The sequence below is a fragment of the Propithecus coquereli genome, unplaced genomic scaffold (assembly GCF_000956105.1).
Source record: "Propithecus coquereli isolate 6110/MARCELLA unplaced genomic scaffold, Pcoq_1.0 Scaffold878, whole genome shotgun sequence".
Lineage (NCBI taxonomy): Eukaryota > Metazoa > Chordata > Mammalia > Primates > Indriidae > Propithecus > Propithecus coquereli.
In genome coordinates this window covers 166,670-182,795 of record NW_012155040.1, presented here as the reverse complement: position 1 = coordinate 182,795, position 16,126 = coordinate 166,670, and the positions used below count along the sequence as shown (strand labels likewise).

Genomic DNA, 16,126 nt, shown 5'->3' with positions numbered 1-16,126 from the left:
TTCTTTGTTTTCAGACTCATTCATCAGACCTCCTCTTCATTCGCCACTCTGCCCGTCTCCTACTCAGATTTTGAAGATCTTCTATCCTATGAAGTTTTTTGTGAACAATACAGCCTCTGGTGATCTCTCTTTTGCTAAACTCCCACATCACTAATTGTACCTTATGACATCTCCCCAAAGAATCATAAGCTCTCTGTGGAGTTTCTTTGTCTCATAATATACCCAGGACTATTACATGCATGGGGAAGTCACTTAATAAATCTATACTGATTGAATGAACATATAAATTAATAAGTGAATACAAATAAAGTATAGGCTGCCTAAAACTTCTTTCTAATAAGTACCTCTGCTTTTATCAGACATTTCTGGGAGGTCTCTGAGTTTATACTAAATGTCCAAGTGTTTTTGGCTATATCGTGCTTTATCTCTAATAGCAGTTTTCAAACTTTACAAGGATGGATAAGGCAGTAAAAAAGAAACAAAGCTACAGTATAGGAATTTTAAAAGACATATGAAACAAATAATGATATAACAAAGGATTATTCACTTAGGCACACAGACAGGGGTTGATTTATAAAATTTCCTACTTGCTCTTTCAGAACATACGAATTACACAAAATGAGATCTTCCTGTATAATAGATGTTTCAAGTTATATAATAAAGAGATGCACAAAGACTAAGCTTAGCATTTTAAATGGAAGAAAAAGCATATTAAATCTGTACTTACTGTCTTCTATGTCCCAGCACTGGGTGATTGGGTCCCCATACTTTACATCTTGGCGTCTAGCTCGCCTACAGAAAGGGGGTTAAACTGATGAGAACTTCAAGTGTGATAATCAGAATATAGAAAGGCTACATCTAACACTAATAACAGATGCAGAACTATGCTTATCTTACAGCTCAACTTAAATGCAGGTCAATATTGCAATGAAACTAACATTAACTCCAATGTTACTGGTGGTAGAATCCTAGTAGAACAAATCCTGTTTGGACAATGAGATTACTTCAATTTTATTTAATTACTATTCTTTTCTTTTTGTCTGATTTTTGATGAATTATTCAATGGAACAGGTTGAATATAAATATAATCCAGGTTTTATATAACTAAAATAGGGATAACTCTACTTACCCTTTCAGTCATTGGGAAATAATAACATATAAAAGAGCTTCAGTCAGTGGGTAATAAAGTATACACAAGTACAAAACACTTTATCATGTAAATACACATTATTACATAGATTTGATTAAGCAACAAATTAAATGCTGTCACTTGAAACAGAATTACAAGTTTGATATGGTATGAATGGCTACCTATTATTTCTATCTTCTGTCATGTAGCTCAACTTGTTTTCTGGTAGTTGTGATAATAATATTAATGATAATGATAATAAATAATGGCTTTTGCATTATGTCACATATTTTCCTTAAGAGAAAATAGTAATTATTGTATAAAAAAGAAAAAATCTGCTACATGTATGTTAAGCATGTCTTACACTCTTATGTTATTTTATGTTAATATACATCTTATATTAATATATATCTTATTATAATATATTAATGTATATCTTATTATATATATTACATTATTTTATATCTTATTTGCTTTGGCCATTTTATTTTGCCACTTCAGAGATTGGAGAAGAACCATAAACCTTCTGCAATATCTAGGGTGTTCCTTAAGGGCAATGCTGACCAGATGACGACCTTGTACAAGATTCATCCATTGTGAGCATCTTTTGGCTCACATGCACATTATGTTAGGTAAGGAAAAACATCACAGTGGCATATCTGTAAGATCAGAGATACAGTCTTGGGAACTAGAAGAAGAAAAATTATGATGGTATAAGGTACATAAGGTCAAGAACGTTTTTATATCTTGGCTTCTTAAAGAACACGGTCTATTCATCATATTGAAGGTTTCTCACCAACTAAGGAGAATTCTTGCTTTTTAGCTTCCAGAAAAGACTCACTATGATAAGCATATTATTGGCTGAAACCCATAACAAAATGTTGGTGACTTTTTATTTTGACTTGTAATAATCATATCTACCCATTTAAATTTAATTCAGAGATTTCAGCCAATATAAAATGTTTACAATTTTAAGCAGTATTTGCTGTTGTATTATACTATATATTTAATCTGTGACTCCCAAGATTTTAGAATTTAACAAATCAGTAAAATTTCAAAAAGAAAAAAAAATGTACATGTGGTAATGAGACTAACATATGCTTACCTGTTATCTTAATTGGTTAAAAAAAGACCTAAAGAATAAAAGAATGACACACACAATTTGCTGACATTTTACCTAGATGGAAATATACTTTGAACAATACTTTATAAAGTAATGCTACTATAACCCACATTAAAAATAATTAATGTATGATATTTACCTAACATCAGGCATATTGATGGGCATTCATTCAGATTGTTTCAAGTTATTTTGTTATTAAAGATAGTGCTGAAATGAACATCCTTAACCATATAACTTTGTGGAACTTTTGCACATGTGTGTACAGAATAAATTTCTAGCTGAGAATTACTGGCTCAAAATAGTGGTTATGTCTAGGAACACATAAAGCAATGAACTGCAAAGAGCAAGGTAACAGTTTGTTGTTTAAGTATATCGGAGTGGCAGAAATTGACTAAATTAGAGTTATTAGAGTAAAAATAAAATTGTACCAAGTCACTAGATGCACTGTGGGCTGTATATAATCTGTGCTTTTACAAACACATATATTTTAAAATTATTTATGAAACAGTTCTGAGTATATACATATTTACAATAAGAAGGGAGGAAGGGAGGATTATAAAAAAGGTAAAGTAGCGAATAGAAACAAATTTTAATGGTGTTTAAATGTAAATGAAAAAAAAGAATATAAACAATGTATCAATTTTTTAAAGTTCTACGTTTTGGAATTTCAGAATATCTGTTTTACTCTCTTTCAAAATTTAGTTTTATACAAAACTCTAAAAAGATTTATTTCAATATTCCTTCCATCAACTGACCATGTTTTCTATATATTTTCATTTTAACTTAAACTACAAGACGACGATTTATGTGAGATATTCATTTTATAGAAAGGAAGGATATTCTCAATGCACGTCTTACCTTTTTGAAGTAGGTGCGTATCGAGAGCACGCATTTCCATCCCAGGCACAGTAGGGGTCTCTGGCGAGACAACAGTCTGCACAAGCTTTCCCATAAGTGTCGCATCTGTGCAAGGAGAGCTGAACCAATCCATCTCGTGAACCAATGTACAACTGTTGCTGCAAATCAGGCAAAACAAATGAATTAGAAGCACCTTTCAGACTAGTCTTAAAAACTTTGTTTTCTTGAATACCACATGATACATCTAAATCTGTTTCCCTAAGTGTCCCGCCCCTTGTAAACACTTGTACAGAAACATAACAAAGAGCAAAACACGTCAATTTCTTCTACCCCTGGTGGGGGAGTGGTTTGGTGGTTTGAAGATGTCGGTAATGAAAACGACAGCATTCTAAAGTGCTGAGTAAGCTTGGCAGCAATTTATGAAGGTCAAAAACCAGCTGCTAGACAAGAATTAAGATGTCAAATTCTTTCTCAATAGTAGAAAATATACCTTGGTAGATTATATCAAGCACAGATGCTACAGGCAAACCTGAGGGTCTTCCCCAGCCATGGCTCCTTACATGAGAGATGACTGAAAAGAGATTTATAAAACTTTCCTCTGGTTTTAATTAACCATTTCATTTGTTAATGAAGTACTGGTCCCCAAAAGGACAGGGTTGTAAGTGGGAGAGAAAGCTTTTGGTATCACTCTAAAGAAAGTGTTGAAGCAGGCTTGAGAGAAGCCATGTCAAAAAGAAAAGACTGCAGGATACTGAAAAACCCAGCAAATAAAATTCAGCTTTGAAAATAAGCCCAGAAATGAATGCACTACCCCACTTATGTATGCATTTGGGTGTCTGTGGTAGTGGTGGTAGAGAGGGAGGGACGATACAAATGAATAAGCCGTAGCCTGTGCCTTTAAAGAACTCATGGTCAACCCCAGTGGACCATGCCAAGCTTTAAATGAAGGAAAAGCAGCTTAGAAGTAAATATTGGCAGTAAGTAGCATACATGCACTCAACTTACAGAAATCTGTCTTATACCTCTATCGCCCATTAAACTGTCAGTTAAGACTTTCTAGTTGCTAAATGCAATGAACACTGTTTAACATTTGTTTTGCTTAAATTCTCCATAGTGTTGGACACTAATGACAATATGCTCCTTGAAACTCTCTCCACTTTCTCCTGTTCTCCCTCTTCATGTCTGCCTTTGTAATTTTTTTCTTCGCACTAAATGCTGGGTTTCCCTCTTTCCTATTCTCATTTCTTTACGCCTTTTATTCTCTAAAGGTTCAGATGTATTCTGAAAACAACATAAACATGAACATAACGACTCCCCTAAATCTACTCCTCCTGCCCTACCTTGGCAAGAAGCACCATCACTCACCCCGTTACCCAAGACAGAAATCTGGCAGTTGTTTTTGAATCTTCTGTCTCTCACATTCAATCTGTCACCACGTCATTTCCATTCTCTCATGGAGGATTTTCTGATCTATTTCCTCCTCTCCCTCTCCACTGCCACTGCCTTTGTTTCAGTCCTTATCATTTCTTTCCTGGATTACTTGTAAGTGTCCTATTTCTGTGGCTTCAGCCTTGTTTTCCAGCAACCCCCATCTCTCCACCAGAACCCAATCTATCTTCCACACTGCCACAGCAGACTGATTTTTCTAAAAGGAAAATCTTATCGGGACAACCTCCTGGTTATAATCTTTAGGGGTGTTCATTGCCTTTTTTTTTTTTTTTTGAGACAGGATCTCCTTATGTTGCCCAGGCTGGACTCGAATTCCTGGGCTCCTGTGATCCTCCCATCTCAGCTTCTTGGGAAGCTGGGACAGTAAGTACGAGCTTCCTAAGCACCCAGGGGTTTCATTATCTTTAAGATACATTGTTAAGCTTCTTAGGAGGACGTATAAGGATGTGCCTAATCTTGCTCTGGCTTACCTCTCCAGGTTTATTTCCAGCCCCCTTCCCCCTTGAACACACATATACCTCTGGCTCTAAAGTAACACAAACCGATTAGAACAACCTATGGTCTCTCTTCACACTTTTGCAAAATGTTCTCCCCTTTCACGTGGCATAAGCTCCTCAATCCCATCCCCTTTTAATTTATCTGTTTGTTTTTATCATTATTATTATGAATAGCATGCTCCTCTGTCTCTCAGCTCTACTGTGAGCTTCTTGGAGGTTAAAAGCTATGTCATTCATTCACTTCTGTACCCTCCAAGCACAGCAGTAGGCCTTCAAGAAATAAATGTTGAATGAATGAACAGATTAATGGAAAAGACCTGAAGAAGAAACCTATTTAGAACTTTCCTTAATGATCATTCTGCCATATGAGGCATAGTAGATAAAGACAATTTTAGAAACACCTTAATGTTGAACATCTTATCATATGACTTTCTTAAATCTTGAGGGTACAAATAGAAATGGTAATGCAAGTATGAATCTCTAGAACCAATTGGGATTTGGAGTATCATATCAGAGAACTGAAGTCATATTCAACATTGTTATCATTATCATAATTACCTACTCTTCACTTCATGCTTATAATGTCCCAGCTCTCTGTGTAGAATTTTGCATGTAACATCTTATTTAAACTTCCAATAAACTTACAATGTAGATATTGTTTTTCTAACTTTACTGTAAAGGAAACTGATTCTGAGAGTTCAATATTAAGTGGTATTTTGAAGGCCAACTGTTGTTGGGCTATTTGCTACCACAGTCCATATTCTAACTCCTAGACTTCCAGATTAAAACCCTTTGTAAGGGTTAGGGGTGATATTCTACACAATTTTTTATGACTTTCACAGAAAGACTTCCTTATTAGACTAGGAAAGTGAGCTCATTTTTAAAGGCCAAAGGAAGAGAAGAATATATTGTTCAATTGATGAAATTAGGTTCCATTTCTCCCAAGGCAAGGCTCAAACAATGGCCATTAATCAATTAAACTAGAAACAAATGTAAAATTTTTATATTATTTACTGTTTAATTTCCAATTTCAATGGATTTCCCTTCAAATGAACTTTTGATTCAAGTAACCTGTTGCTTTGTGGATAATTTTTATATAAAAATTAGAAAGTACCTGCTTTAGAGACAACTCCATGTTCAAGATGATCGATGGGTGCTGAAAATAGAAGTTATATGTCAATAAAGATAATCATTAACATGCTTTTTTATTAACCAATATGTTGTTTTATCTTACACCAAAGATCACTGAAGTGATCTGCTATTTAGGGGAGAAAAGGATCTTGTTTGCTATTTTCTTCCAGTGTGTAGTGGTTTTACCTTAATAGAAGTGAAAATAGTTACTTAAAGTATCTTATTAAAGAAAAACTACCTTAACATATAAGGAAACACTGCAATGAAAATTGTTCCCAGTTACTGACAAGTTTCTCCTTTTTCCAATCTGCTTATCTTAACTGCTTCCATATAATTCAAACTAGTGTTGACAAGAACATCTCCATAATTATTTATTACCTCTTTCTGCTATTACTTAGATCAGTGGTTCAAAAACTTGTTCAAGTAGCAGAGTTCTGAAAAGTTATAGGGCTCCTTGTGGATGACCATATTCTTTATGGAACACTATACAATATTGATGCCCGTGATTTCATAATATACACTAAAGCCAGTTTTATTTGTAGAAAATATGGCTCTGTGCATGTAAGACAAAATCAGAAACATGAACACAAAAATTACCAAACTAAAAAGGACAGAATGTTTTAAAAAAATGCCATCTGTCTATCTTCTATCTATCTACTATTTATTCATTTCACACCAGCTAGTATTTACTACTTGGCAAATAGTAGCAAATGTAAAAGATTTAAGGAAGTATAAGAAACAAAAAATTTAAGTGAGAACGTTCTATCTATCCAATAATATTTTGTGTCACGAACTTAAAAAGCATGGCCAAACTCATCAAATTATATGCATTAAGTATGTGTGTTTTTTGTATGTCAATTATACCTCAATAAAGCTGTTTTTAAAAGAAGAAAACAAAACAAATCACGGCCATTATTTAATCTTTAACAGCGGAATCCAAGCAATTCCTGTGGACCACGGTCGTAACACCATTGAATGAGATTTGTTCCAATGTGCCTACATGTGTTGTAGGGACTGTATTTTTGGCCTCAGGGTTCACATTTATGTTTGACATCCGGCCTTTCCCTTAGGAGCCACCCAAGATTTTGTTTTGGTAGACACCAGATAGCAGGCCTTGTTCTTGTTAACTCCTTGACCACTATTATCATCACAATGTAAACAGGATCCTGTGGAACTCAGCATGTTAATTAACTTGGGCCCCTCACAGTGGAGGGCTTTATTCCCTTTTAGGCAATAGATGTTTACATGGAAACAATCCTTTTTAATAAACTGTCTCAACAAAAATGTTATTAAAAACCACAGCATATTTTTAAAAAGCTTTTCTAAGGAATAAAATTTTATTTCTAATGTTATTTTCAGGAAATAATTTAAAATCAAATTTTATTGAGGATTTACCAAAAAAATGCCACAATTCAAATTTATTGTTAAAAGTCAAAGACATTCTCTAGACCTGGAGAACTATTCTTGTAGATCTACTAACTCTTTTTGGCTGGTGAGAGCAATTTAGCATACATGAAGACTTACTATCATGCAACCTTTTTTTTTTTTTTTTTTAATTTCCTTACAGAAAAGCAGGGACACATGATTTATACACTCTTTTAGCTTTTTCAAATTCAATTGGGGAAAAATAGAAAAGCAAAATTTATAAAGTAGAAAAGCATCTGGATAGTAAAAGAGACCCCAGGCTTTCATTTAATGTGGCAATTTGTCTGACTGTATGCTTAGAGAATGCAGTAATGAGAGGCAATCCCAGGAGCTCTGAGTTCAGTGGTACTCTATAGAGTAAGGTGAGTCCCATTCAAAGTTGTGTATAAAACTTTTTCCATTGCTTAGGGAAAAGAAAAATAAAGGAGCTAATTTCAAACACTTCTCCAGGAAAAGTGATGATGTATTAAAACAAGTGCGCCCTGAAACAAGAACATCTCAGTTCCCCCGTCTCTGCTCCTGCAACTTGGGACTGAGTCTTACCTTGAATATCTGCAACTCCTCCAGAACTACCTCTTCCATATTCCACTTCTCCTTGGAAATGCTGACAACTTTTAGCAGGGTTCCAATGTCTGAAAAAGTGCATAGCCCATGAGCCTGCTATTTCTATTTCACTATTCAGTTGTAAGCATATTCCTAGAAACAAATTGCTCCCTTCATTTCTTTTTAAATGCCTTTCACAAATTAGATTGAATAAAGCAAACATAAAGAAGTGAAGCTTAATGTATATGATTTTGCCCTTCAGAAATATTATAGCTTTTAGCTAGTAGAATACATATTTATAGAGAGAATATTAAAAGACATATTCGGAGCATATTCTTCACAAAAGAAATATATATGTTTAGTTTAAATACTGGTTAAAATGATAACAAAGATGGAACAAATGTTTTGGGCCTTAATTAAAAAGGTTAAAATATATTAAAATAACCAATTTCTCTCTCCTCCACCTCTAGCTCAATGTAATATATATTTATTTAGTAGTTATTATATCCAATTCACCATAAAAGGCAGATGTATGTTCTTTTAATGTTAACAGACGGACAAAAAAAAAAGAGAAATCATTGAAGCAATCTGAGGAAAATTGTAGCTCACTCTTCAATTGTATTTTATCTTCCTAATCATTATTAATGGGCTAGAAACTGAAGTTTTGTCTAAATTAGTTCAGTTCAACTTAAAAGACAATACGAGGTTGATAATGTAAACCAAAAATTGACATTTAGAAAAAGTCTTAAATATATCCTCTTATATTGCAATTCCACAGGTGGCATACTAGTACAGAAAAAAAAATACTTTACAAAAAAAATTGCACTTTAAAATTAATTCACACAAAATAGATATTTTTAAACTTCTGAGCACTGGGGTTGGAGTATAGTAACATATATAGTAATGGTCCTGTTTGTGCAAAATAGTCTGGATTATTTAATTATTTTTAAATGACTCTAGGATCTTTGAAAAATATCAAATATACATTTTCCAAATGTCAAAATTATCTATCTTGGTGTCTCTATAATTTTCTCAGTAAAAGTTAGATAGTACCACCTAGTGGCTGAATGACATTTATGGCAGTGAACAGTTGACCTGGGAGTGAGCTTTGGGTGGACAGTGCAAATTAAAGGCCAAACTCGTGAGCATTGATAAGAAACTAATTATTTCTACTTCCGACTCTTCAGCAGCCATCTCTGTAGTCTTTGAAAAATCCCTTATTTTTCCAGTTCTTGGAATTACTATATGCAACATAACCAGGTTTGACAACTGGTATTTAATGATCTGAGTCTATAACGCACATACTTCCTAATAAATCTAGCTTTTGTAAAACCAATATATTTTTAAAATAATTCTACTATTGTTTGCATTCCTAAATATATATTTTCATTAAAAATATCTTTTTGAAAACCCATTAATTTCCATTTTTTGATGAAATGCTTGATCCATTCAATTATATAACATAGCAGTGCATAGTTTTTAATGATGCATGTTTATCATTAAATACCATTAGAATTCACATGATATTATTAAATAATACTTTCTAAAATTTTTGAGACTTACCAAATAAACAACATTTTTCTTTCTGTGAAAAAAATTTTAAATCATTTTACAAATACTGAGTTGGCAGACAAAGAATAAAGTGGGTTTCAATTATGAGAGTCCACAAAATTCATTTTAATCCATAAAAAATTTAAGAATAGGAAAACAATCTCCAAGAAGTTTCTATTTAAAGGTCTTTACATAATAATGCTTAATGTTTTTGAAAAGCTATCTTGAGTCAACTAAGTCAAAGATTCTCAAAATCAGGTAAAAGGATCCTTTGAGGTAGAGCTTGTCAAGTAGGTGAAGGGAAAGGTGAAGGTTGAAAATAAAGAAATATTACTTTGTTCCACTTGTTTAATTTTAGTCCAAAGTCACTGAACAAATATGTATTGAGTACCTAAGCTATAGTAGGCACACTGCAGTTATAATAAACAAATATATTTAGGAGGCTGGGAGGTATTTATGAATATAATTTAAAAGCATGTGTTACACAATTTTAAGAAATATTGACAAAGTATTAGCTAATAATTACTCATTTTTATTTTGACCAATAAACATTTTTGAACCATTTGTTTTGTTTAATCATGAAAAATTCCTTTGAAAGTAAGCGTGATCTAGTTTGAGCTTACCTGTTCCGAGAAACATTACATCATACTGGCCGTCTTCTGCAACGACATGATCCACCACTATCTGTGTCAGTCTGTAATCCACATTGATTCGCTTGAATGTTGGCCCTCCTGCAACGGGGTACACTGACTTATACATCACAGGGTGCCGCTTTATGAAACTGATGACATCATCTGGAAAATCTCGGGTGGATTTAATCAGTGGGTCATAGGTTTTGCTTGGACACTGAAAATAAATGTGGAGAAAGACATTGTTTATGTACCTGAGAAATTCTCACTTACTTTCAGTAAAGTTTTTAAGGCTTATCACCAATAATATTAAAGGAATGGACAACAGAGTCAATATGGAATCAAGTGTACTTGTAAATAAATGCGGTCTACCACCAATAAATTTAAATCCAGTTTTCCCCCTCAAAAATATCCTAAATTATATGTATTCATTTATGTATATGTATAAAATTTCCACAGTGAATTCTTTTCTTATAAACATTATCGTTCCTTTGAAGATTATTGTGTCTAATGAAGATACATGAAATTTAAGTTGACATATCTGTTAAGAAATTGATCTATAAACCTGAGAAACTATGGGAAACTATCATTTTCAATTTCCTTTGAGTAACTTTATGATTTCAGTTTAACTGAAATCATGTTTATTAAAAATAAAAAGGAACAAATCAACAGGTTGCAAAAATTATTTTCGAAAAAACTTTAATAATTTGAAATTGTAATTATGTAGTTTCTTTTATAGCTGGTGTGAAAATTATACTTTGAACAGTTTAACAGCTTTTCTCCTAAAGGAGCTGTGAAGAAACCCTCAGGGAATTTTCCACTTGTGTCTAAAATTGCCTCCTGCGTGCCTTTCAGTGTTTACCAAATCAATAGTTAACATAATCTGCCCCCTGGTGGTAAAAATTAAAAAGTTCCTACTAGTCAATGAATTTGAAGTGACTTTATCCAAAAATAAAGAAATCACTTTATAACTAAACTTTTTTAATTCAGAAAATATCTTCTCTTCCAAATCCTAAATCTATTTTATTTTTCAATATATTATAATTTAGGAATATACCTCTGATAGAACAATTCTGTTATCACATTTCAAATTCTTAATGGACTAATGTATTCTTTTGAAGTGGAAAACTTTAGTCAATTGATGCAGGCAGGCATAGAGAAGAAAATGAGTGACATTAGGGAAAGTTTGAAAGTAGATTCTGCTTTTCCCTTATTATAGTTTTTAGAAAAGTTGGAAACATAGTCTTTACTAAACTGAGCCATTTATACAAGGCACTAATTAGAATCATGTTAAGCTTCCAAAAATAAAATGTACTTCTCAAAGCATTCAAGAGAGTCATTCTTAGGGGGCCGAAGATCCTAGAGTTAGTCACAATATATGACTCTGAACCCAAATTTTATACCAATAAAATCATAATGGCTCTTATGAGTTAGAAGAAGTATCAAAGAAGTTGTAGTTAAAAAAAAAAACTGTTAATGAATTTCTATAAATAATTAAAAAATATCTTTCACAGAAATCTTGCATGTCTGTTATTAAGAAACTGATCCTTTCTTGCTTTCTGTTTACTTGCCTCAGGTTCTGCAGCAGAGAGATTAGAAATGTCCTGGAGTATTAGCCATTTAGTATTTATCTGGCATATTCTTAACTGGATGTTGGTCTAAAGATCTATGTCTGTGTGTTCAGTTATTATTTCTAGCACTTAGCCTTCCGCCAAGTGGAATCTGTCAACTCGATAATGGAAGGAACCCTGTATTAAATAGATTAAGCAGAGACTCAAAATGGATATGGAGCTCAAATGATACAAAGCTCCTCTCCAATTAGAGGCTGCATGTTTGAGGCTCAGTCAAAGGCCATTCACCGTGGGCTTATAGCATATAATGCCTGTGGTTCAATCTGGTTGGTCTATCATTAAAATCAAAGCAAGAGCAAGATTTTGCCTGCATTACATTTTTGAAAGAGCCCTCCAGCTTAAAAAATCTCTTTTGACTTTGCAGCTGTAGTTATGCAGTAGCCAAAATTTCAAAAGAAATAATATAATGACATTCAATCCACGAGTTGTGATATCAAATTTTTAAATAATTACAAATTTTAATGTAAGAAAGTATAGTTGAATAAAAATATGAACATTTAGCAAATAAATAAATATGACAATTTTCTTCATTGCTCACCTCTGACAAAAAGGTTTAAGTGTAATAAAATCTAAGAAAAAAAGAAGAGAAGGAAAACATGGTTTCTATTGACTATTATAAAATGATCTTTGAATATATATTTTTTCTTATGGCAGCTTTTCCTCATGGCATGCTGCCAGTGTTTGGATAAGATCTTTATCCTCTGGGTTCCTATGCGTGATCTCTCAGGTCCGAGTCTCCACTATGCTTGCACAAATGAAAATGATTTGGTAGAGTTACTCCCTGAGGTTTAAGACAGTATGGTTTGAACCAAATATTGTTATTTTAGTACATTCAAACCAGTGGAATTTTTGCTTTGATATCATATAGCTGTGCAGCACAGAGATCTAAAAATAACTTGAGATGCCAAGCAACATACGCAGGTAAGAGTAAAGTAGGGAGGAAAAATTCCATAGAAGAAAAAGAGAAAGTGTGTAAAATGCTATATCTAAAGCAAATTGTTATATTCAATTATTTATTTTCTTACAAAAGAGCCTAGAAATTTTTCTTATTGCAGCTGTACATCCCACATATTAAAAATCTAGTGAATTTTTCTCTGTATGTATGTACTTTTAATTTCTAGCTATTAACACGGTCCATTTGAACATACCATAGGGGGGCCATTTACTTTTGCCTCCAGTTTTCTAACATTGGCCTAACTTCCACCACTTTAGCTCCCTGTGAATGTAGGAAATAAATCAGGAAACTTATCTGTGTCTCTACCTACTGTTTTATAAAACTCAAAGACACTTTAAAATTTAAGGACAAAGAAAAAAAGAGAAAGCTATTACTGAAATTTTAAAATACCAGTATCTTGCTAGAAACATTAATACCATCTCAAGACTAGAAGAGAACGTGTCTAGACAAACCGTGAGATGAAAGGGTAAACCCAACAGCAACAGCAACAGCAACCAGCCCTGGTTCAGCGCCTATCTCCCATGGCTGGCTGCCATAGCTGGCTAGGTGTGATCGTGTTATGCTTGGCAGGTCTGCATGTTTGTCTAGGGCCTTTAGTAGTGGAGTGGGAAGCAATGGATAAAAGGAGAGAAAGGGTTTTTATCCAATGAGAGATCTTTTCCCCTTGGCAAGGCCCCAGACAGCTGTTAAAGGTTTTCTCCCTCTGCGGCTTCAGACTGTTCTCTACAGGTTGCAGTTTTCTTTTAAACAAATCAGAAAAATGAATAACGTGTGGGAAGACATGGCACAAGGAAGGACTGAACTAGGCTTTCATTTTCAGCAAACTGAGAAAAATAAACTAAATATGTAAAGGAAGTCTGAGTTTTATTTATAAAGTAAAAACCACAAATGTAATAGGTGCCATCTTATCCTCCTGTTTATTCATCTAAGAGTCAGCCTATAACAGTTATGGGCAAGGAAAGACCTTATATTAAATATCAGAGATAGAAAAGCCAGGGTCTGGGCAGGTACGGGGGCTCACTCTTGTAATCCTAGCACTCTGGGAGGTGGAGGTGGGAGGATCATTTGAGGTCAGGAGTTGGAGACCAGCCTGAGCAAGAACGAGACCCCATCTCTACTAAAATTAGAAACACTTAGCTGGGCGTGGTGGCGCATGCCTGTAATCCCAGCTACTTGGAAGGCTGAGGCAGGAGGATCACTTGAGCCCAGGAGTTCAAGGTTGCAGTGAGCTATGATCATGTCACTGTACTCTAGCCCTGGTGACAGAGCAAGACTGTCTCAAAAAAAAAAAAGCCAGAGCCAAAAAGACAGAGGTAAATTTCTCTGTCTCTCTCTGAGTTTTCCTTTCTCTCAGAGGAATTCCCATACCAGAAAAAGCAAAACACTGTTGAACATAGTAAGCAGCCTGGGATTCGAAGAACCTCATTATAAAAGCAAATGTTGGCCCTGTGGAAAAAAAAGCTGAAAATCTGTTGTAAAGGCTGGTTCATGTTAGAAGCCCACGGCCTCTCACCACATTAGAGAAACATAGCCTCTGCATAGTTAAAGGGAACGACAGTGATGTTTCATCGTACACCTCCTTCAGTGTACTCAGGTTTAGGAACCTGGAGTCAGAAAGCTTCTAGCCTTGCCTCTGCTAAACGCTAGAAGAAATAGAACCAAAAATACCCTCAGTAATTTAGAGAGATGGTGACAAAGTAATAGTTCGCTACTCGACAAATGGAAGGCTCTGAGGTGAACAAATATTAGAAAATAAAACTGTAAATTCAATATGATACAGAGGCATGAGTGAGCCACTGATACCTAAAATGAGATTTTTCCAAAGTTTTCTATAGTTTATAAATTAATTAGGGAAGATTTATTTAAAGTGAAACAAACAAAAAACACAACAATAAGAACAAAATATTAGCCATTTTCCTCAGGTGCACAAATGGGAAGACAGAGTGAGACACTGTGAGAGGATTCTTGCTTCATATTCTGCATTTTTCAGTCCCCTTTGGTAAGACTGTCATAGTCTAACACTATACACATTAATAGAAAGTGTTGAATACTATTTTTGAATTATATATTTGTCTTTGGTCAGTTACACCTATGTTTGGAAGTCAACCTTAAATAACATCGTTTTCTACAATATTAAAAAAATTCTTACTTAATGGGGCCAGCATGGTTTATGACCAAGATCTGATGCAGGAGATTAACAAAGACATAACAAGCTAAGAACCATCACCTCTCTGTGAAAAGATTGTGTTACAGGATTATGCTGATGCTCAAGCCACATGGTTTATGGAGCAGAAAGAGAAAACAGGGTGCCCCAAAAGTTCTGAACTTGTGGATTCCACGGCTGCCTCAAATCCCTGCTGCTGAGAATAGCAATCAAGGTAAAAGTTTGAATTTCTCAGGAGTAGTTCTAGTTCTAGTTGGAGCACCATTACCTACATTCAGTCTGCTATGTAAGCCCAGTTATTGACATTATGTATTATTATCCTATGATCTCTTCCATACAGGATTTTCTTTTGAAAGCAAAATCATAAACCAATCTCAGGGAAGGCAATGATGCCTTGATAAGAAAGACTTTTCTAGAACAGAGGGGTATGCCAGGACCCAGAGCTGGTCCATGATGGTGTATTTGTAAGATGAATTTCCCAGTGGACCTGGAATCAAAAGAACTTTGTAATTTCTCAACATCTCTTACAATGTTATAAAGTCCAATTATTGAGTGCTGCTGTCCCCAACCCTCGAGCCGAGGCTGGTACCAGATGGTGGCCTGTTAGGAAAACAGGGCCAACCATCACCGCCTGAGCTCCACCTCCCCAACCTGTACCTCCCCCGACCCCCTCCCCACCTCTCCCCAACTCCTCATTTGTGGGAAAGTTGTCTTCTATGAGACTGGTCCCTGGTGCCAAAAAGGTTGGGGACTGCTGATTTAGTAGAGAATAAATAAGGACTGTCAGACTTATCTACACCCACATCCCAGATTTGGGAGTTTTTAATCTCACAGCAGAAAAGAAGGGCAATAAGGACCCTACCACAAAGACAGGAAATTGTTTAGCCTTTACCTTTGATTTTCTCCAGAGAAAAAGCCACGTGAGGACTTGTACATGATGGGGCTTTTTGTTTAGACAGAGATTTGAAATGTTATAAAGGGGGAGACATTTCATTATTTTACATTGATGGTAGTTCAAAAATTGCCTAATCTTGTTTTTGT

The 16,126-nt window shown here is 34.5% G+C and overlaps 1 protein-coding gene across 1 annotated transcript in view; it reads right to left on the bottom strand.

Annotated features, from left to right (window-relative positions):
* Window positions 1–16,126, bottom strand: part of SEMA3D (sema domain, immunoglobulin domain (Ig), short basic domain, secreted, (semaphorin) 3D) — a gene marked incomplete at its 5' end in the record, with an annotated part of 145,496 nt that overhangs the window by 23,549 nt on the left and 105,821 nt on the right. Inside the window, 5 exons of the mRNA XM_012664255.1 lie at window positions 728–792; window positions 3,111–3,268; window positions 6,171–6,212; window positions 8,156–8,244; window positions 10,330–10,552. Of these exons, the coding sequence (XP_012519709.1) occupies window positions 728–792; window positions 3,111–3,268; window positions 6,171–6,212; window positions 8,156–8,244; window positions 10,330–10,552 (577 nt within the window). The remainder of the gene's footprint in view (window positions 1–727; window positions 793–3,110; window positions 3,269–6,170; window positions 6,213–8,155; window positions 8,245–10,329; window positions 10,553–16,126) is intronic.